This window comes from Ostrea edulis, chromosome 7 (genome assembly GCF_947568905.1).
Source record: "Ostrea edulis chromosome 7, xbOstEdul1.1, whole genome shotgun sequence".
Classification (NCBI taxonomy): domain Eukaryota; kingdom Metazoa; phylum Mollusca; class Bivalvia; order Ostreida; family Ostreidae; genus Ostrea; species Ostrea edulis.
In genome coordinates, this window is record NC_079170.1 from 47,592,306 (window position 1) to 47,615,724 (window position 23,419).

At 34.4% G+C, this 23,419-nt stretch overlaps 1 protein-coding gene and 1 long non-coding RNA gene across 6 annotated transcripts in view; one reads left to right on the plus strand and one right to left on the minus strand.

The window, feature by feature from the left end:
- The window catches only part of LOC125653550 (uncharacterized), a 43,653-nt gene extending 33,041 nt beyond the window's left edge, over positions 1 to 10,612 (minus strand). The window contains exon 1 of the mRNA XM_056144587.1: positions 10,436 to 10,612. Within this exon, the coding sequence (XP_056000562.1) occupies positions 10,436 to 10,478 (43 nt within the window). The 5' untranslated portion in view covers positions 10,479 to 10,612. The remainder of the gene's footprint in view (positions 1 to 10,435) is intronic.
- On the plus strand, positions 1,937 to 23,033 carry LOC125653562 (uncharacterized). 5 transcript variants are annotated; one of them, XR_008797045.1, is made up of 7 exons: positions 1,937 to 1,994; positions 12,741 to 12,778; positions 19,462 to 19,499; positions 19,866 to 20,035; positions 20,471 to 20,574; positions 22,241 to 22,350; positions 22,509 to 23,033. It is a non-coding gene; the product is annotated as an uncharacterized LOC125653562 (long non-coding RNA). The 5 variants fall into 5 exon arrangements; XR_008797043.1 differs by lacking the exon at positions 1,937 to 1,994 and having other exon boundaries at positions 11,479 to 12,778; XR_008797044.1 differs by lacking the exons at positions 1,937 to 1,994; positions 20,471 to 20,574 and having other exon boundaries at positions 11,479 to 12,778.
- The last annotated feature ends 386 nt before the right edge of the window (positions 23,034 to 23,419 follow it).

The window sequence follows — 23,419 nt, forward strand, 5'->3', positions numbered from 1 at the left end:
ATATAGTTTACCGCCAGCCCAATGAAGACATTTCAGTTTATGTGGTCAAGAAGGAAAGTAACGGAAAGATACAAAGAACACTGCATCGAAACTTACTTTTGCCTATTGGTCACCTTGATGAATTTGAACTTGAGATCAACAAACCTAGACCCAAACCAGCACCTAGAAGAAGCAAACCTATCACCTGAGAATCCAAGAGAGAAACTAAAAACCAGAAACAAGATGAAAGCGATTCAGAATGCAGTTATGAGTTCGAGGGAGAGACAGAGGACATTGCAAACTGCGATGAAAGTTCACCTGTTTCAGTTCCAAAGCCCTATGTAACTTCTGCAGATAGTACAGAGACACCTGATACAGTGTTAATTGAGGTGGAAGGAGCTGCAGCCGCTCCAGAGAGAGACGAAGCACGTGCACATACAGATATACTTGAAGAAGCAGCAGAAGAAGTTTATACAGTCGCTAATGCTTCTGAGGATGAAGAAGTCAGAACTCAAGATGAGGATGCAGATAGCAACATTGCTACACCATTACCAGATACTAGTACTACAGTTGGGAACATACCCTATCTTAACAGTACTGATGAGGAAAATGGTGAGGAAGATGCTGAGGGTCAGAGGAAGTCAAAAAGGACTAGAGAGAAACCGGTTTGGATGAAAAGAGACGATTACCTTATCAACCAACAGATAGCAGTATCTCAACCAGAATGGAAAGTCAAAGCAGATCATTTGCAGTCGCTTCCCACTAATCCAATTTTTAACTCGTTGAATTCCGAAGCAGTAGCTTACGCTCTCATAGATGTAGTTACTGGTAAACATTAAAATTAAAGTCATTTTTTTAATCAAAACAAACCAGTCAGTTCAGTCAGTCTAGTAAGAGTTAGATATTAGATATCAAGTATTCGAGACATTATAAGAGTTTTGATATATTTTGCTAGCTTTGATTTTTCATACTTTACAGTCAAGTTACTCAAAATAAGCCATATCTATATTTATTTGGTCATAGTAAATGACGAGGACGTCATTTTACAAAGAGGGGAAGCATGTGTCAGGGTGATATTTTTCTAAAGTAAATATATTATTTCATTATTTAGATTATGAAGATTAGTACTTGACAAAAGTTGTCTTTACTTTTGATTTATTTTATGTACAACTTAATAGTATATGCAAATATCTCTAAAGTTATTTATAGATTATGAGATCATAATGGTCAGTAATAGCACCATGTAAATATTTATAGAATATAGAACTCTCCAATTTCATTGGTTGTTTAAGTTTCCTCTCTTTGCTATTGTTCACATTTTGAATTGTCTTCTAAGAATATAGAAGTGTTTTCCAGAAGATTTTCCAAGTACAATTTGACTATTTATTACCAGCATATAGAATATTCTGGATCTGACTAGAAATTTGGCTCTGTGTCACACATAGAGTTAATTAGAAAAAAAATACAAACTCTGATAGAACCCTACCATTGGTGTTGTGTTGTTTATATACCTATACAACCACACTATTACAAAATCACTGGACTGTTGATAGATGGGCTTTAAATGTGATCGTGTCCTAAACTCGTTTTACAGAATACTATAATAGATACGAAATGTTTGAATAGAAGTTTTATCAAAACAAGCTATTCAAGGCTTTAATGGAGAGGATCATAAGGAAGAAATTTAACAAAACTATACCAGGATAAGATATACAGTGTATGGCCGTTTTACACAGTGAATTTGATTCCATTGTGAATTCAATTCTATTGCGTAATTCTTTTCATTTGTTTTGAACTAAGTATATTGAAATAGTGTAATCTGGCGTAGATTGTATTCAAATAAGCATAATAAAAGGCATGTAAATATAACACACCTGCATGCAATTTTCATGCGTCATTTCTGTAATCATATTTCATTATATCTGATTACCTCCATAAACTGTGTGCTTGATATGAGGAGCGGCTACTGTGATTAAAATCGGACATAACAGCGTTGTTTAGAAAGTTCATAGGCGGTAAGGTTTAAAATTATTTGATTTTTAACTAACTTTTGCATTTTATACTAACATTTAGTTGTAATACTATTTGAATTAGTTTGCATTCATTTCAATTTAAAACGAAGGTAAGGATTAAAACACAGTTTTAAAAGTGTATTTATTTCCATCCATTAGAGTTAAAACTAACAAATTATCAAATAAAATATATAGGTCATCACACTTTTTAAGATTAGAGACGTACATAAACAAAATCATATATCACTGTCAGAAAATTCCTATTTTCCTTAAACATTTCATAAAAACTGGTTATGACGATATAGTAGCATTCATAACAATTTCATGAAACTATATCTTCACAACAATATACAAAATGTTTGTAAAAAATAAAGCAAATATATCGCACAATAGACCGATAAAGAAATAAACAGAAACAGAGTTATTGTCCTTGGATTTATTTTTTTGAAACGTATCATTGATTATTCATCTGTAACTTAGATTTTTGAAATAGTTTATTTTTAACAAGATGTTTTACATTAAGTATCGGAAAATACTCCAACAGAATAGGAACTATCATGCATAAATCTAAATAAATCATAGAATTTGCAAAAATCTGATGACATCACAGGAGGGTGGAATTACTTTAATTGTTAGATTGAAAGCAAGTTATATTTATGAAAACTTCTAAGAGTTCAATACAACATATCCTGATGATATACAAGTATTATGCTCTAACATTTCAAGTGTTCCTGAATTACTGTCTGCTATGAAAACGAGTATCCTGTTGTTAGAAACATTTTAGGGAGTAATATTTGAGATTCCGATGGAACAGAATGCAATACAAAAACCTATGTTTACGAATAGCCACAACTGTCCCCATATCTGACTGTCATTTAGAACTACACAAGCAATTCAATGCTTTGCGAAAATATGTTGTTTGTAAAAGTTTGTTTTATGTCCCATTCGTGAATTTTTCACTCATGTAGTGATATCACCAGCTTAAGGTGGAGTGTCACAATGTCGAACATTTGCTCGGCGCTCAATGCAGTACAAGGTAGCACGTAAAATTCGTTATCGTGCCAACTTCTACCGTGACACGGGACCTCCAGAATTGATATAATATTCCAAAGACACGTAACTTTCATTTCTAATTCAGGGCGCGTGTCAAAGGAACAACCACAATCTAACTTCAACATCCAAGATTTGTCGCAGCGTCGGAATAGAGAATCGAACCCGGGTATCGAAGTACCTAACCGCAATAGGCTATCTAGCGGTATATGTTGAAACGCTCAATTTTTATCACCTGTTTGACTTCAGGAAAACATTGTACTGTGGTGTCATATTGCAGAAGAATTGTCTCTTTGGTTCAAAATATTTAAATGGTTAATTATTTTGAAAAGAAGGTCGCTTAAAGTGTTGAAAAGTCATACGTTTTGATGTTTTTGATTTGGGGACAGTTTTGTGATTTCAAATGTGCTTAAAGTTATTTAACAGTGTTTAGAATCTACATTTGATTTACACCACATCTGACATATGTTGTGACACGATACGTTTGAATAATCAATAGCACTATCCACATGTTAAATCATAAGGGATTTAATGTTTTGATATCAGATGATCGTATCTGTCACGTGATTTAATATCTATACATGTATATTATCACGTTCCCGTCTCTACAAGTGCAATATGACATGCCATCAATTGAAATTTCCAGAAAGATAAAGTGTTACATGAAAAGTGGTGGGATGTTTAAAAAATGAATGGCATATCAAACGATTAGCAAACTATAATAATTATCTGAATTTCATTTTTGATTCTGAAAATATATCTCCCTGTTGTTCTTGATAACATATAAACGAATGCTATCATTCATGAGTAAAAGGCAAAAGTTTGTATCTCTACTGTAGCCTTACTTTAACCTATCAGGTTTAATATTTACATTGTCAATGTTTTTGCCTTTGATGCCTTTACAAAATGTTATGATAGCTAGTTTCGCATAAACACGCTGTGTGATGTAAACAATACTAATTAAATTTAACAAACACCGTACGTGTATTTTAACTGCGGTGAATTGCAACAGAAAAGTGGCAGTAAAATGAGAGGTAAAGGTAACGAACAGTGATCAATCTCATAACTCCTACAAGCAATACAAAATAGATAGTTGGGCAAACATGGATTCCTGGACACACCAGAGGTGGGAGCAGGTGCTTAGGAGGAATAAGCATCCCCTGTCGACCGGTCACACCTGCCGTGATATAAAACTTATGTCATTTTAAGGTTACCTGAGTATAATCAGGTAACCTATTACAATTGATTATCGTCCATCATCGTGCGTCGTTCGTTGACAATTGAACATTTTTAACTTCTTCTTGATAACTACCATTCTAATTCCCTTCAATTTTGGCATGAAACATCTTTGGGCAAGGGGGACATAAATTGTAAATACAAGGATTCCTGCACCCCCTGGAAGGTAGCACTTAAAATTCATTATCGTTCCAACTTCTACGTCACATGTGACCTCCAAATTTGAGATAATGTCCAAAAGACCCATATATTTCACTTCTAATTCTGGGGGCCTGTTAAAGGAACAACCACTATCTATTCAAAGCGTTATGATATACTGACCTGCAAATTATGTAGACCATTTTCAATCGGAGGATTTAATCATTTTCCGGAAAAATCGTTTTTAAAATATGACTTGCGCAAATCAGAAGGTATGTTTAGTGTTTTAAAAAATATCAACGTTATCCTATTGCGTATTAATGAAAACGTCGAAACAATAGGAACTGTTTTCCTTGCATGTTTTTTATGTTATATCAAGGCTACCAAAAAGACTGCAAAGGTAGTGCAATGACACTTTAAAGATATGTTATTATGCCACCATAATCAATAGCACTGTGCAAATGTTCAATTGTTAGAAGGTACAGTATCTAAAATCCCCAGAAGGGATTTAATGTTTCGATATCACATCATCGTATCTGTCACGTGATGTAATATTTATACATGTATATTCAAACTCCCCGTCGAGGCCTCATTACGTCACAGTGCCTACGAATAGACCTCTCCTATGTGACGCACCACAATATACAGATTTGTATATTGTGAGTCCGCGATTATCACGCAGACAAATTACACTAAAGAAGTAGTTCGCAGTTAAAAGTCTGAAGATATTAATATTAAAAGCATTAATATAAAAGTATGGATTTTATTTTAAACATAAAATGATCAAAAGATCATTAAAAAGTAGGGATACTCTGTTCAAATTATTATGTAAAGTAATGAATTTGATGTTTACGTTCTTGTTTTGAAAGTTGGTTACGTTTGACGTTATGTTTTTTCGTCATTCTACAGTGATATACGCGGCCTAAGAAATCGCTATCCCATAATGCCTAAGTGGAAGAGTTTGGTTTGTGAGCAAACGAACTCTGGTGGAAGTTTGCATGTATATTCTCAAGTTCCTGTCTCTACAAGTGCAATGTTATGTCATCAATTGTTCCAGAAAGTTAAAGTATCACGTGAAAAGTGGTGGGAATGTTGCAAAAATAATGGCATATCGAATGATTCGCAAACTATAATAACTATCTGAATTTCATAATTCAGAAAATATATATCCCTGTTGTTCTTGATAAGATATTAACGAGTGCTATCATTCATGTGTAAAACGCAAAAGTTTGCATCTCTACTGTAGCCTTACTTTAACCCTATCAAGTTTGATTTAATATTCACATTGCCAATGTTTTTGTCTTTGATATCTTTACAAAATGTAATGGTAGTTATTTTCTCATAAACACGCTGTGTGATGTAAACAATTCCCATATGAAATTTTACAAACATCGTACGTGTATTTTAATTGCGGTGAATTGCAACAGAAAAATATCAGTAAAATGTAGATACAAAACTTTTGTCAATTTAAGGTCACATGGGTATACTAAGGTGACCTATTGCAATCGGTTGTCGTCCATCGTTGTGTGTCATTCGTTAACAATTAAACATTTTTAACTTCTTGATAACTACTATTCTAATTCAATTCAATTTTGGTATGAGGCATCTTTGGGATAAGGGGGATATAAATTGTTTTAAGGACTCCTGCAACCCTGAAACCTTAAGGGTGGGACAAGAAATGCCAAAAATGACCAATTTTCAAAAATCTTCTCTGCAACCACCCTTGTGTAACAAAAGCAAAGTGCATTGTGATGAAGAGCAGGTAGACCTTTACCAAAATTATAACTTCCATTATGGATGGGGTAAAACTTGGTATATAGTGTTTATGTGTAAACACTTAAATAACATATTCTTTAGAGCTATTGATACAAGATTGAAACTAAATAGATATTTAGAAAGAACAGATAGTCTTGTATCAAAATTGTAAATTTGGTGATCCCATTGATAGGGGTTTCGAAATCTGGGTGGGGACAAAACATTTTGATAACTACTATTACAATTATTTTCAAATTTGGTATAAAGAATCTTAGGGACAATGGGGACATAGCTTGTAAATTTCAGGACCCCTGCACTCTTGGGGATATAGGAGCGGGACAAAAACTGCCAGAAATTGACCAATTTACAAAAATATTCTTGTCTACAACTATACGTATGTAAAAAAAAAAACTAAATGCATAGTGATGAAGAGAAGATAAACCTCCACCAACAGAGTAACTTCCATGATCCCTGGGATATTATAACTTTCATGATGGATGGGGTAAAACTTGGTATATAGTGTTTATGTGTAAAACATTTAAATAACATCTTCTTTAGTGCTATTCATACTAGATTAAAGCTAAATGGATATTTAGAAAGACCAGGTAGTCCGTTATCGAAATTGTAAATTTGATGATACCAGAGGTAGAAGTATTGGTATCAGGGTAGGGTCAACATGCTCAGTTACCAAATGTGTTAAGAATAGAACATTTTTAACTTATTGATCACTACCATTCCAATTCCTACATTTCTTATTCCTTTCAATGTTGGTATGAAACATCTTTTGGATGAAGGGAGCATAAATTGCAAATTTTAGGATTCTTGTACCCTTGGGCCTTAGTGACGGAGCAAAAACTTTATAAAATGACGAATTTTCTAAAATGTTCTCATCTGCAACAACACTTGTGTAAGAAACACCAAATGTAAAGTGATGAAGAGCAGGAAGGCCTCAACCAAAATTGTAATTTTCATGATATCCGGGGTAGGGGTTCTGACCCCAGGATGAAAGGCATACGAAAAGCTAAATACATAGTGGTGAAGAACAGGAAGACGAAAACGATAACTTTTCTTATCTTCGGGACAGAGGTTCTGTTCCCAGGGCGGGACCAAACTTGGTATATAGTATTTATATGTAAACCACTTAAATAACATCTTCAGTGTTATAAATACTAAATTGAAACTAAATGGATATTTAGAAAAAACAGATAGTCCTTTACCAAAATTGTAAATTTGATGATCCCATTGGTAGGGGTTTGTGGTATCAGGGTGGGGCCAAAATGGTTAGTTATTTAATGTGGGAGCATTGCCCCTTTTTAACATCTTCTTGATAACTACTATTTCATTTCTTTTCATATTTAATTAACGTATATTTGGTACAAAGGGACATAACTTGTAAATTTCAGGACTCCTGCACCCCTTGGACCTTATGCGCGGTGTAATACTGCCAATAATTGACAAATCCCCTCCAAAAAAATCTTCTCTTAAAAAACTAAATGCATAGTGAAGAAGAGGAGGAAGGCTTCTACATAAAACATAACTTTCATGATCCCCGGGGTAGAGGTTTTGACCCCAGGGCGGGGCCAAACTTGCTTTACAATGTGCATGTGTAAAACTTAAATAACATCTTCTGTAGTGGTATTGACACTAAAATGAAATTAAACGGATATTTAGAAAGAGGAGGTAGTCCTTTACCAAATTTGTAGATTTGATTATTCCAGGAGTAAAGAAATCGACATCAGGGTGGGGCTAACATGTTCAGTTATCAAATGTGTTAAGAATAGAACATTTTTAACTTATTGATCACTACCATTTCAATTCCATTCATATTTTGTATTAAACATCTTTGGGACAAGGGGGACATACATTGTAAATTGCAGGACTACTGCACCTCCAGAACCTTAGGGACGGATGAAAAACTGACCAATTTTCTAAAATCTTCTTATCTACAACAACACATATGTAAGAAAAACTAAATGCATAGTAATAAAGAGTAGATGGGTCTCTACCAAAATTGTAACTTTCATGATCCCAGGGGTAGGGGTTTTGATCCCAGGGTGGGGCCAACCTTGCTATATAGTGTTTATGTGTAAAACTAAAACTACATCTTCTGTATTGATATTGATACTAAATTGAAACTAAATGGATATTTAGAAAGAGTAAATTGTAAATTTTCTAAAATCTTCTTATCTACTACAACACATATGTAAGAAAAAATAAATGCATAGTGATGAAGAGTAGAAAAGCTTATAGTAGAATGCATCACTAATCTTATTCCTGTCCAAAAGATATAAAAATCATCAATTGTGTTCTAGTTCAAAATATTAATGATGTATCCAATCTCATTTCTCCTCTAAATATGAAATACATCACTAATTTTGTTCTTCTCCAAAATATGAAAGACATCACCACTGTTGTTCTTGTTCAAAATATTAAAGAGAACGAGAGTATTATTCCTGTTTTAAATATCAAAAACATCACCAGTTTTGTTCAAAATATGAAAGATATCACTTATTTTGCTCTCGTCCAAATCATGAAAAACATTACCAATTTTGTTCTTGTCCAATATATGGAAAACGTCACCAATCTTATTTTTGTTCAAAATATAAAAAAAATCAACAATTTTGGTCTTCTCCAAAGTATCAAAGATACCACCAACTTTGTTCTTGCTCAAGATATCAAAAACATCAGCAATTTTGTTCTTGTCCAAAAATTATAAAATCACATTATGTTCTTTTTGAAAATATTGAAGACATGTATAATTATATTCCTTTTCTAAATAAGAAAGACATCACCGATTTTGTTCTTACTCAAAATATTGAAGACATCACCAATCTTATTCCTGTTCTACATATCAAAGACATCACTAATTTCATTCTTGTTTCCTAGTAGACAAAACCAATCTTATTCTTGTTCAAAATATAAAAGACATTACCCATCTTATTCTTGTGGAAAATATAAAAGTCTTCATTCATTTAGTCATTGTTTAAAATATCAAAGACATCACCAAATTTGTTTTTGCTCAAAATATTGATGGCATCACCAATCTTACTCTTGTGCAAAATATCAACAACATCACCAATCTTATTCTTGTGCAAAATATCAACGACATCACTAATCTTATTCTTGTTCAAAATATCAAAAACATCATCCATGCTATCCTTGTTTAACATATCAAAGACATCACCTAACATCTTCTGATTCAAAAGATCAAAGATGCTTTACTCTAGTAAGTTTAATCATCAAACTTTTTCTGATGGTAAGTCATAATATTGAACCAACCACACTATAAAAGTTTTGTTTTATAGTTTACATTCAGTTTTACATTTTTAAAGCTTCATAGTGATTATTCTAGCAAGTAATAGCTAAAGATAGTAAAATATGGCTTATTCTAATATTTTCTACTAAAAATAACCTTTCTGCCCTGGAATTAAAACGTAAAGACAACCAACAGTGGTCAGTCTCATAAATCCCATAAAAATATGAGTAGGGAAAACATGAACCTCTGGACACACTGACTGTTGTATAAGTTTACGTGCATCACAAATATATGTGACGTAGAAATTCATGGGGTGCCACCCGACTACTGTTTACGAGCCCATTCGTTGGGTTTTTATAATGGTTCATTGTGCGTTTATGTAGCTTGACTTCAATACATGTATATATAGAGAAACCGTTTATCTTAATCTTATTGTCATTAATTTGCATAATAACACTGTTTGTTTGCATATAAAATAATGTAATTGCTGTTCATTGAGTGGTTTGTCTTGTTACATGTATTGTTCGTCTTGCAAAAATAGCTGTTTCATCTGTTCATTACATTCCACATCATTAATTTTGCTTTTATGTATATTTGTTTTGCACAAACGCCCATTGATTAAACATTTATCATTAAGATCTTATGATCATTGAGATTATATTAAATGTTTATTTTCGTTATATGGTATTTTTGCCCTTTCTGTCCTCCATACACGTCTTGTGTAAGGAAGATCTATGACACAGAACAGGGACAAATATATTTCGAAATAGGGCCTCATTGACCATGCACATGACTAAGTATTTTCCGATGTTACTCCAGATAATAGTTTTTATGTGATTTTCCAAGAACGATAAAATAACCTTGGCAGTCAAGGTCATAATTTGTTTTCAATCTCCAAGTTTCCGCATTGTTTTAGCGAGGAAAATGTAGAGTCGTTTGATCTCATAGTCTTTTCAGTAATGTATATATCACAGGAGATATCAAGTTAAATGCAGTAATGGATACTTACCTAGACATGCATAGACGAAAACACGAAGATATAGCGGGGTCATTTTGAAATCGTAAAACGAAAGGTGTGACTAATGAGCACAAAATCTATATCTAATAGAATGTTTGGCACGAAAAATAGGATTATGAGATAAGAAAATAAAAAACAAACAACAACAAAAAAGAAACCCAAACAAACAAACAAGATAGTTACGTATTTGAGATACTATTTATCAATACTGAAATAGATAAGTGAATATCAAAAAGTGAAAAATACAACTTGTAAATGCAGAAGGAATTCACAATTCGATATAAATTGAAATTGCTGAATTTTCTTTACATCTGAAAATATATACTTCTAACACAGAATAAAGATATATATTTGAGATTGTCATCGTCCAGTGTATCGGGAGACAGTGTACACGTACGTAACGTGAATCAGATGCCCATAACGAACAGTAATCAATCTCATAAATCCTAAAAAGAATATGAAATTGTGATTAGGGCAAACACGGACCCTTTGAAACAGAAAAGGTGGGATCAGGTGCCTGGGACTAGTAAACATCTCCTGTTAACAGGTCACACCCGCTATGAACCACTTTTCTTGATGATCTGTATGTAAATAAGGCCTAATAATTGGTATGAGACAAGTTGGCCACCATTTGACCTAATGACAGACTGTATTTCAAAAAGCATTATCACAAAGATAACAGAATTTTCCAACTTTGAACGAGAATGTTGAGATTCGAACTGGTAGAACAAGTTCCCTTGCATATTGAAAATATAAAAGGTAGCATAAGAAATTGATTAGACCTATTAACGTATGATGTATCGTATTTTAAGAATACGTCAAAATGTTCAAAAGAAACACATTACATTTATAATATTCAGACTGATATATTAGAAGAAGCTTTACTTGACATATAACATCCAAAATTATTTCATATAGGAAGACAATTTTGTTGTGCGAAATTACCAAAGCAAATATAACAATTGTTAAATCACAAACATTATGAAATAATCTATCTTTATATTACATGTAAGTGTAATAGTGAAGATCTACCATCAGATTCTACATTCAACATTTAAGGCACAGTCTTGGTAAATTGTGTCACACTATATTTTATGTTAGTAAGATCTTCACAATTAATGTCAATAACAATTCTAGGATCTGCAAATGATGTCATGTATGATAAATCACAAATTGTGCACACACATTAACTTATCTAACCTAAAATATAAACCTCACACAGAATTTTTTTTTCATGCCTACTCGATATAGATGTAATTTTAAAAATTGTAAAGTTTCTTAAGATGGATTCCTTGGAATAAACATCATTCTAATGATTTGTATCAATAAGACAAAAATAAGTTTTGTCTAATACATGTACATGCTCTGCTGGTTCCTGTTTTCAGTTTAATACATGACATGCAGTTACTATTTATTCCTCGTACCCCATGTGTAAATGGTTGTTACAAAAATGAAATGAATTGCTTTATTAATAGATATACATATATGTGTATACTTCAGTGTGATAATAACAGAACGGAACAATTAAGATTTGGTTACTAACACTTAACCATATTCTGATTGTTATCTTACTATTAACAGGCAACCTAAATATATTCCAGATAATTATTTCAATAAATGATGCAAGACAGCGCCGTTTTATTCGATTTCTCTAATTTTGTTCAAGTGTTCAATACATTATTGCTTTTTTCATTTTAGTTTATTGTACTCGATTCGCAATGTAATTAGCAACACCTCAAAATACCGATCGGGCACGAAATTCATTTTGTAAAGCAAATGTTGGGAATGACTAGATATGTTCTAGATATTTTCTCATCCACAATTAGTAAGTGACGATCAACACTGCAGAAATTCAAGGCCCTCACTTTGATTGATTATGATACGTATTTGAATTGTAATAGATACTTATAGACTCATAGGCCATTGTAATAAATGCATAAAACATGTACATAAAACTCTTAAGGTATTTAATGTATAATGACCATATTTCATATCTAATAAATGGATGGTGGAATATTTGTAATCATGGTATCATTTTGAAGGGTTCATCAAATAAAAATAACCCACGGTAGGAATTTTGAAAATTTTGTTTACTGCTTGATATATTTCACCTAGAATTTAACATTGAAGTATATGGGAAAAGCATCTTTTATTACAATATTTTAAAAACAAATTAATTATTCATACTAATCTCTTGGTAGAAAGTTACATAGTTTCTTTTTATGAAAATATGAAATAAAATTAATCATTGACCACACACATTTTTAAAAAAATAATTTTCCTTATTTTTACAAAGGGCAGACAACTCTTCCAAAAAGCCTTAAGTGCAAAAACGTAAGTTTCTAATCATTTACCAGTCATGTGAATTTCATCTGCTTCACTTTCATCATTATTTAACAATAAAGTTTTATGTTGATCTAAATCCTTCAAAATTATTCATTATCCTTTCATTATACATGGAATACCTTAAGGAATATAATGTCAGATATGTGTCCGAAGGGGACACTAATTTAATATGCATTTATGAAAAAGTGAAGAAAACGAACTGAGATCAATTTCATGGAAATAAAACATTGTACAAAGTTTCAGGACTATCCGATAAGGAGGAGATGCGTTCACAATATAGTGATACGGACAGACGGATAGGTTGACAGATGGCCAAATGGACAGAAGAACAAAAACAATATGTCTTCCCCTGACAGTGGAGATATATGATACATATATGAGATTAAGGCAAACACAGACATTATTTTAAACGTAAAATATTTATCTATGAAGTTGTTTTTAGATTGTTTCCACCTTACAGCATATGTATACATCACTGTTACATTTAGCATATGATGTCATGGATAGACAAACAATCCCAGTAAATCTTTTTAGTTCACCTGAGCTTTTCTGATCAAACTTTATCCGTTGTCTGCCGTCGTCGTCGTACAGTTTTCACATTTTCCTCTTCGTATCCAGAACCACTAGGTCAATTTCAACCAAACTTGGCGCAAAGCATCCTTGGGTTAAATCATTTTCAGGTTTGTTCAAATAAAAAGTAATGTCCTCTTCAAAAGAGAGAAAATCACAAAAATGAAAACAAGAGGCCCATGGGCCATATCGCTCACCTGAGTCACCTTGGTCCATATCAGAAGACTCTTTCATATATATTTGCATGTAAAAGCGTTGTCCCTATTATGGCTCCAACTTACCCCTGGAGGTCATGGTTTTTCCAAACTTGAATTTACACTATGTCAGAAAGCTTTCATGTAAATTTCAGCTCTTCTGGCTCAGTGGTTCTTGAGAAGAAGATTTTTAAAGATTTTCCCTATATATTTGTATGTAAAACTTTGATCCCCCTTGTGGTCCCATCCTACCCCCAGGGGCCAGGATTTTAACAATTTAGAATCTGCACTATGTCAGAAAGCTTTCATGTAAATCTCATCTTTTCTGGCTCAGTGGTTCTTGAGAAGATCTTTAAAGATTTTCCCTATATATTTGTATGTAAAACTTTGATCCCCTATTGTGGCCCCATCCGACCCCCGGTGGCCAGGATTTTAACAACCTGAATCTACATTATGTCAGAAAGCTTTCATGTAAATATCAGCTTTTCTGGCTCAGTGTTTCTTGAGAAGATGATTTTTAAAGATTTTTCCTATATATTTGTATGTAAAATTTTGATCCCCTATTGTGGCCCCATCCGACCCCCGGGGGCCAGGATTTTAACAAACCTGAATCTGCACTGTATCAGGAAGCTTTCATATAAATCTCAGCTTTTCTGGCTCAGTGGTTCTTGAGAAGAAGGTTTTTAAAGATTTTTCCTATATATTTGTATCTAAAACTTTGATCCCCCCTTGTGCCCCCATCCGACCCCCGGGGGCCAGGATTTTAACAATTTAGAATCTGCACTACCTAATAAAGCTTGTCTATAATTTTCATCTTTTCTGGCCCAGTGGTTCTTCAGAAGAAGATGTTTTAATGACCCTACTTTATTTTTACCTTTTCTTGATTATCTCCCCTTGGAAGGTGGCCTGGCCCTTTATTTTAACAATGTAGAATTTCTTTTACTTAAGGATGCTTTGTGCCAACTTTGGTTGAAGTAAACCGAGTGGTTTTTGAGAAGAAGTCAAAAATGTTAAAAGTTTACAGACAGACAGACGGACGGACAGACGGACAGACGGACGGACGGACGGACAGACGGACGGACGCCGGAATACGGGTGATCAGTAAAGCTCACTTGAGGTTTTAGCTCAGGTGAGCTAAAAAATGGTGGGGTCATTCAGAAATATTTTCACGAACCACTGGGGCACAGGAGCTAAAATTGATATGAAAGCTTTCTGACATAATGGAGGTTCAAGTCTGTTCTAATCATGGCTTCCTGATATAGGACAGAAGCAGGTTAAAATCATGTCTCGGGGGGTAGGATGGAGACACAATAAGGGATCAAAGTTTTGCAAGGGAATAAATAGGGGAAATCTCTTAAAATCTTCTTCTCAAGAACCACTGAGTCAGAAGAGGTGGTATTTATATGAAAGCTTCCTAAGATAGCACAGAAACAAGTCTGTTCAAACCATGCCCCCGGCATATGATGGGGCTACAATAAGGGGTCAAAGTTTTGCATGGGAATAAATAGGGGGAATCTTTAAAAACTCTCTGAAGAACCACTGTTTCAAAAGAAGTGAAATTTACATGGCAGCTTCTTGACATCGTCCACGTTCAGGTTTATTAATATCATGACCCCCGGAGGTAGGATGGGGCCACAATAGGGGATCAAAGTTTTACATGCAAATTACAGGGAAAATTATTAAAAATCTTCTTCTAAGAACCGCTGAGCCAGAAGAGCTACTATTTATATGAAAGCTCCCTGACATAGCGCAGAAGCAAGTTTGTTAAAACCATGCCTCCTGCATAGGATGGAGCAAAAAATAGGGGATTAAAGTTTTGCATGGAAATAGATAGGGGGGATCTTTAAAAACCTTCTTCTCAAGAGTCATTGTTTCAGAAGAATGGGTTTTAAATGACAGATTCCTGACAATAGTTCAGATTCAGGTTTGTTCAAATCATGGCCCCCGGGGATAGGATGGGGCCATAATATGGGATGAAAGTTTTACATACAAATATATAGGGAAAATTATTGAAACTCTTCTTCTTAAGAACCACTGAGGCAGAAGAGTTGGTATGTATATGAAAGCTTCCTGACATAGCACAGAAGAAAGTTTGTTAAAACCATGCCCCTGGCATAGGATGAAGCTACAATAGGGGATCAAAGTTTTGCATGGGAATAAATAGGGGGAATCTTTAAAAACCTTCTGAAGACAACTGTTTCAGAAGAAGTGAAATTTATATGACAGCTTCTTGACATAGTCCAGATTCAGGTTTATTAAAATCATGACCCCTGAAGGTAGGATGGGGCCACAACAGGGGATGGAACTTTTACATACAAATATATAGGGGAAATTATTAAAAATCTTTTTTCAAAGAACCACTGAGCCAGAAGACCTGATATTTTCATGAAAGGGGGAATAGAAAGGGAAAATCTTTAAAAATCTTCTTCTTAAGAACCACTATTTCAGAAGATGTGAGATTTACATGGCAGCTTCCTGACATAGTACAGATTCAGGTTTGTTCAAATCATGGGTCCTGGTGGATAGTATGGGACCACAATAGGGGATCAAAGTTTTACATGCAAATATATGGGCAATCTTTGGAAATCTTCTCAAGAACCACTGGGCTAGGAAAGTACAAATTTACATGGAAGCTTTTTAACATAGTGCAGATTTATGTTTAATAAAATCATGCCCCCCCCCGGGGGGGGGGGGGGGGTAGGATGTATTTACATGAAAGCTTCCTGACACAGTGTACAAGCAAGTTTGTTAAACCCATGCTCCCCCTCCCCGGAATAGGATGTGAACACAATAGGGTATCAAAGTTTCGCATGGGAATTAATAGGGGGAATTTTTAAAAACCCTCTACTCAAGAACCACTGTTTCAGAGGAAGTGATATTTACATAACAACTTTTTGACAGAGCCCAGATTCAGGTTTGTTCAAATCAAGGCCCCCGGGGGTAGGATGTGGCCAGAATAGGCGATCAAAGTTTTACATGCAAATATATAGGAGTGATCTTTGAAACTCTTCATCTCAAGAACCACGGGACTAGGAAAGCTTTCTAACATAGTGCAGATTCAAGTGTATTGAAAACATGGAACTCCGGGGTAGGACAGGGCCACAATAGGGGATTAATACAGATACATAGGGAAACTTATTAAACGTCTTCTTCTCAAGAACCGCTCAGCCAGAAGAGCTCATATTTACATGAAAGCTTACTGATATACTGCAGAAGCAAGTTTGTTAAAATGATGCCCTCGAGGTAAGGATGGACCACAATAGGGGATCAAACTTTTGCATGGGAATAAATAGGAGAAATCTTTAAAAATCGTCTTCTCAAGAACTACTTTTTCAGAAGAACTGAGATTTACATGAACACTTCCTACCATAGTCAAGATTTAGCTTTGTTAAAATCATGTCCCCGGGTAAAGATGGGGCCACAAAAGGCGAGCAAAGTTTTGTATTATAATAGATAGGGGAAATCTTTTTTTTTTAAATTCTCAAGAACTACTGTTTCAGAAGAACTGAGATTTACATGAACGCTTCCTACCATAGTCAAGATTCAGGTTTGTTAAAATCATGTCCCCGGGTAAAGATGGGGCCACAAAAGGCGAGCAAAGTTTTGTATTATAATAGATAGGGGAAATCTTTTTTTTTAAATTCTCAAGAACTACTGTTTCAGAAGATGTAAGATTTACATGAAAGCTTCCTGATGTAGTCCAGATTCAGGTTTCTTAAAACATGCCCCCCGGGGTGTAAGGATGGAGCCACAATAGGGGATCAAACTTTTACATGGAATAAATAGGAGCAATCTTTAAAAATCTTCTTCTCAAGAACCACTGGATCAGGAAAGCAGAAATTTATATGAAAACTTTTTAACGTAGTGCAGATTCAGGTTTGTTAAAATCATGCCCCCCCTCCCCCCCCCGGGGGGGGGGGGGGACGATGGAACCATAAAAGGGGTTGGAAGTTTTACATACAAATATATTGGGAAAATTATTAGAAATTTTCGTCTCAAGAACTACTTGACCAGGGAAGTAGAAATTTACATGAAAGCGTCCTGACATTGCGCAGATTCAAGATTGTTGAAAACCTGGCCCAGGGGGTAGGATTGGGCCCACATTAGGGGATCAATGTTTTACATACAAGTATATAGGAACAATCTTTAGAAATCTTCTCAAGAACCACTGGACCAGGAACGTACAAATTTAAATGAAAGCTTTTTTGACATAATGCAGATTTCAGTTTGTTACAATCATGGCCCATGGGGGCAAGATGAGGCCACAATAGGGGATGAAAATTTTATATACAATTATACAGGGAAATCTTTAAAAATCTTCTTCGCAAGACTCTAGACTGGGAAAGTAGAAATTTACATGAAACTGTCCTGACAATGTGGAAATTCACGATTTTTTAAATCATGGCCCTCGGGGGTAGTCTTGGACTGGACCACAATAGGGGTGGAAAGTGTTACATACATATATAATGGGAAATTATTGAAAATCTTCTCAAGAACCACTGAGTGCAGATTCAAGTTTGTTCAAATCATGGTCCTCGGGGTAGGATGGGGCCACATTTGGGGATCAAAGTTTTACATGCAAATATATAGTGGAAATCTTTAAAAATCTTCTCAAGAACCACTGGGTCGGAAGAGCTGATATTTACATGAAAGCTTCCTGACATAGTACAGATTCAAGTTTGTTCAAATTACGTAGAATTATATAGGGAAAATCATTAAATTCTTACTCACAAGAACCACTGGACTACAATAAGAGGTCAAAGTTTTACATACAAATATATAGGGAGACCATCTTTAAAAATCTATTTCTCGAGAAACACTGGACTAGGAAAGTACAATTTTACATGGAAGCTTTCTAACATAGCAGATGTTATGATGTGACCGGTCAACAGGTGATGCTTGATTTGCCATGATTTGGACAATCTCGAATTTGTACATCTGAAAGCTGAAGTGACCTTTTCTGATCACCTGTTGTCCGTCGTCTTTCTTTCCGTTTGTAAACATTTGACATTTTTGACTTCTTCAGAACCACTGGATCAATTTCAACCAAACCTGCCAATAGCATTCTTATATGAAGAGTTTTCACGTTTATTCAAATGAAGGCCATGCCCCCTTCAAAGGGGAAATAATGACACAAATGCAGAAATAGGGTAGGGTCATCTAAATATCTTCTCAAGAACCAATGGGCCAGGAAAGTACAAATTTACACGAAAGCTTCCTGACAGTGCAGATTCAGGTTGTTAAAAGCATGGCCCCCGGGAGTAGGATGGGGCCACAATAAGGGATCAAATTGTTACATAGAAATATATAGAAAAATCGTTAAGAATCTTCTCCCCAAGAACCATTAGACCAGAGAAGTTTACATTGATATGAAGCTTTCTGATAAAGTGCAGATTCAAATTTGATAACACTACGGACCCTGGAGGTAATGTGGAACCAGTATAGGGGATCAAAGTTTTACATACAAATATGTAAGGAAAATCTTTAAAAATCTCCTCAAGAACCACTGGGCCAGGAAAGTACAATTCACATGAAAACTGTATTACTTAGTGCAGATTCCAGATGTTAAAATCATGGCCCCGGGGTTAGGATAGGACCACGATTGGGGATCAAACTTTTGCATAAAAATGCATAAGCAAAATCTTTAAAAATCTTTGTCTCAAGAACCAATGAACCATGAAAAATAGATTTACATGAAAGCTTCCTGCACATTGTGCAAATTCAAGTTTCCTAAAACCATGGCCCCTAGGGATAGGATGGAGCCACAATAGGGCATCAAAAATTTCCATGCGAAAATATAATTTGATATATATTTTGTAATTGGAAATTGAAAAACATTCCTCAACTTTGAAGGATATGTCGAAAATTTCTGGCAGTTAAATGTTATTGATGTATATGAAATTTCAGAATACGATAATAATCCACAACAATGGACATCTGCAATTGTGAGTATTTGCATGTTATTGTATAAGCTATCTATTTGACCTTAAATGCGACCTTGAACATGACTTTGACAATCATTAAGTTCTATATATTCGTGATAAACTTTTCCTTTCAACAAAATGATTCTGTGAAAAGAACTGTAATAACAATCAAAACTTTAACTTAAACATGTCAAACATACCTTTGATCATGAAATTGACTCCTATTCTGTTGCATACATGTAGATAATGATTGCATGGATCCTGTATAGTCTATGTATCATGACAAACAGTGAGGACATTGTATCATTAATGTATTTAAACTTGAACGAGGATTTAAATAGAGAATTAACTTGAACATGGCTTTCATTTTCATCCAATTTTCACTAGGTCACTGCAGTAAACTCAAGTGACCTATTGTCATCTGTCTTCATGCGTCGTAGTATGTCGTGGTGCGTCGTCCGATGAAAAATTTACAGTTGAGCTTCTTGAAAACTACAAGGCCATATCATTTATGATGTGAAGCATCTCTGGGATAAGAGGAATGTAAATTGTTAAAGGTATGTCAATATCTCCCCCCAGGGTTTCATGGGTAGGGCAAAATATTCAAAATAGTTTAATTTTCAAAAATCGTCTCTATTCCCACAGACGTGGGAGAAAAACTAAATGCAGAGCTGTAACGTCCATGAAACCCTCTACTAGAATTATGAAATTCATGGGCATTGAATGAGAGGTTCAAGTCCTAGGGTGGGGCAAATATGTGAACAATATAGTGAACTGCATCAAATCTTGGAAAATCTTCCTCTCTACGCCCATATACATTTCAGAAAATCTAAATGCATGCTTATAATGTTCATGAAGCTCTTTGCCTTAAATGTGAAATTGATGACCCTTGGGTCAGGGGTTCAAGCCCTAAGGCGGGACCAATATAGCCATATAATGAAAATGTATAAGATCCTAGGAAATGGTATCCTCTACTTTCATTTATATTTCAGAAAATCCAAATGGATGATTATAATATCCGCGAAGCTATCCACCCGAATTGTGACATTTATGGCTCCTGGGTCAGAGATTCGGGCCATAAGGCGGGGCTAATATGGTAATATGTCGAACATGCAGAAAATCTTCTCTACTGCCATATACATTGGACAAAAACCAAATGCATGATTATGATGTTCATGGCGTTTATTACCTGCATTGTGAAATTTATGGCTCTTGGGTCAGGAGTTCAGGCCTTAGGATAGGGTCAATATGGTCATATGGTGAAAATGTAGTAATTCTTAGAATATCTTCTCTACTGCCATATACATTTGACAAAACTAAAATGCATTATTGTGCTGTTCATGAAGCTATCTACATGAATTGTGAAATGCATGGCTCCTGAGTCAGGGGTTGAGGTCCTAAGGTGGGAGACAATATAGTAATATGGTGAAATTGCTTCAAAACTTAAAAAATATTTCAAAAGAAAATAAATGCATGATTATGATATACGTGAAGCTATGTACCTGAATTGTGAAATCCATGGCTCCTGGGTCAGGGGTTCGGGCCCTAGGCGGACCAATATGGCCATATGGTGAAAATGTATAAAATCTTAAAAAATCTTCTCTACTGTCATATAGATTTGAGAAAAAAGTAAATGTTGAATTATGATATCCCCAAAGCTCTCTACCTGAACTGTCAACCGTGAAACAGGAGTTCAGGCTCTAGGGGGTGGTGATAGAAAATCTTCTTCTCTACTACAATATATGACAAAAAAGATTTATTACGATGTCCATTACTCTCACTACCTGAACAGTGAAATTCATGGCTCCTGGGTCAGGGGTTCAGGACCTAGGACAGGTCCAATATGGCCTGTTGTGAAAATGCACTAAATCTTAGAATATATTCTTCTCTACTGCCATATATATTTGAGGAAAAAAAATGCATGATTATAATTTCCATGAAGCCATCTACCTGAATTGTGAAATTCATGGCTTCTGGTTCAGGGGTTCAGCCCTTAGGGCAGAGCCAATTCGGCTATATAGTGAAAATGCATTATATTATGCAAAATATTCTTCTTTACTGACATATATATTTGAAAAAAACTAAATGCATGAGTATTATGTTCATGAATCTCTCTATGTAAATTGTGAAATTAATGGCTCCTGGGTCAGGGTTCAAGCCCTTTGGCAGGGTCAATATGTATAAAAAAATAATTTTTCTTCTCTACTTTCACAGTCATGTGAGATAAATTAAATGCATGATTATGATGTCCTTGATGTATTTTCTCAACTTTTGAAATGCACTGGTCAGTGTCTTTTGGGGGATGTTGGGATGTCAAATGATTTATATGTTTCAAACTTCCATTTTTCCTTCATCTGTAAATGAATAGGAATTATGTGTATATTTTGAAATATCATAAACATGTGCACAAAGATCTTTCTATTGAGACTTAAATGCAAATATAAGACTCTTTCTATGAGTTATGATAATCAAGTGACCGTTAAGGCCCATGGGCCTCTTGGTGTAGCTTGATTAATCCTCAGGATTTGTTTTGCAGGCGACATAAAACTATGATTTGAAATAAAAGAATTACATCCAATAAGTTTTTAAGCACCTTCAACATATCACTATTTGCTCTATATATTTTACATGAAGCATTGGGAGAGAGAAATTCAGTTCTTGACAAAATCATAAAAATAATGATTGGAGATCTGCATTATTATTGTACTTTAAGCAATATTCCTTATTGTTTTCATTATTCATGACTGAATCTTAACTGACAGAGCAAACATTGAACTGGAGTACAAGACAATACGTGAAATGTTGAAAGAATTTGACCAGGTCTTCAAGAAAATAGAAGAAAATGACATCAAAGTTCAGAAACCTTTAATAGGTAAAAAACAGTTTAGTTAACCATTTGACAATCCTTTGACAAAAGATATATATTCTGCTGATTATATCTAACAAAGGGGAAATTTAAGTTGTATTTTCTTGTTTTTAATGATAAACATATATTAATGGTTTCAAAATGTAGCTTCAAAGTCTTCTAAGTTTTAGGAGCCCGAGTCGTGATGACACTCTTATCGAAATATTTGAGGCCATTTGAGAGAACTTGACTATCGTGCAAACAATTACGTGAAAGGAACCACATAGCAACCGCACTGCTCTATAACATGCTGGAATGATGATCAAGAATCTTGACTACATTTCAAAACGAGACTGTGTGATAAGACTTGCCATTTGTATAATTATTTTGGTATGGAGAAGAGCCATATTCCCCAGCCATTCATTAGGGTACTTATGATGCCAAAATGGACTTCTGACAGGAAACCGGATGGACACTGTGGGCGAAAAGTCAACATCTTTTATGCAGATATTTGGATAATTAAAAGTGCTGTAGAGATTCCATTCTTTCTCATTTCAATTGCTATTTTTTTATTGAGATTATGTGAAATGCACTATGCTCAATATAATTGTTATCAGTATAACTGCTGTAAAATGTGTTGGAAAGTTTGTCTATATACAAAGAATAAAGATGACTTGGACATACAAAATTGATGAATTAAACACATAGTAATTCTAGAATTCTCCTTTGCGATTTTGTATTATACAGTGTGTTTGCATGGGAATTTGAAAACCATTACGACTTATGTTGCTTTTATCCTTAAACAAGTCTTCAAATTCGTATTATTCAATGAATCATTTCATTATGTCTCTTGCTAAGGAAAGCAATTCTGAATAACATGTTCAAAAAATCATTAAGCCATGCCGCATCAAAACTTAAAAAAGATCAATTATTTTTTTTTAAAAAACTATGGCTAAAGGGAGGTAATCCGCATTTTTTTTGTCATTATAAAATATAGCTATATTACAATTGATATAAATAATGATTTTGTTTAAACAATAATGACATATCCATTTTTGTGGTATAAGATGTAAAAATTATTTTGATTATGGCCAAA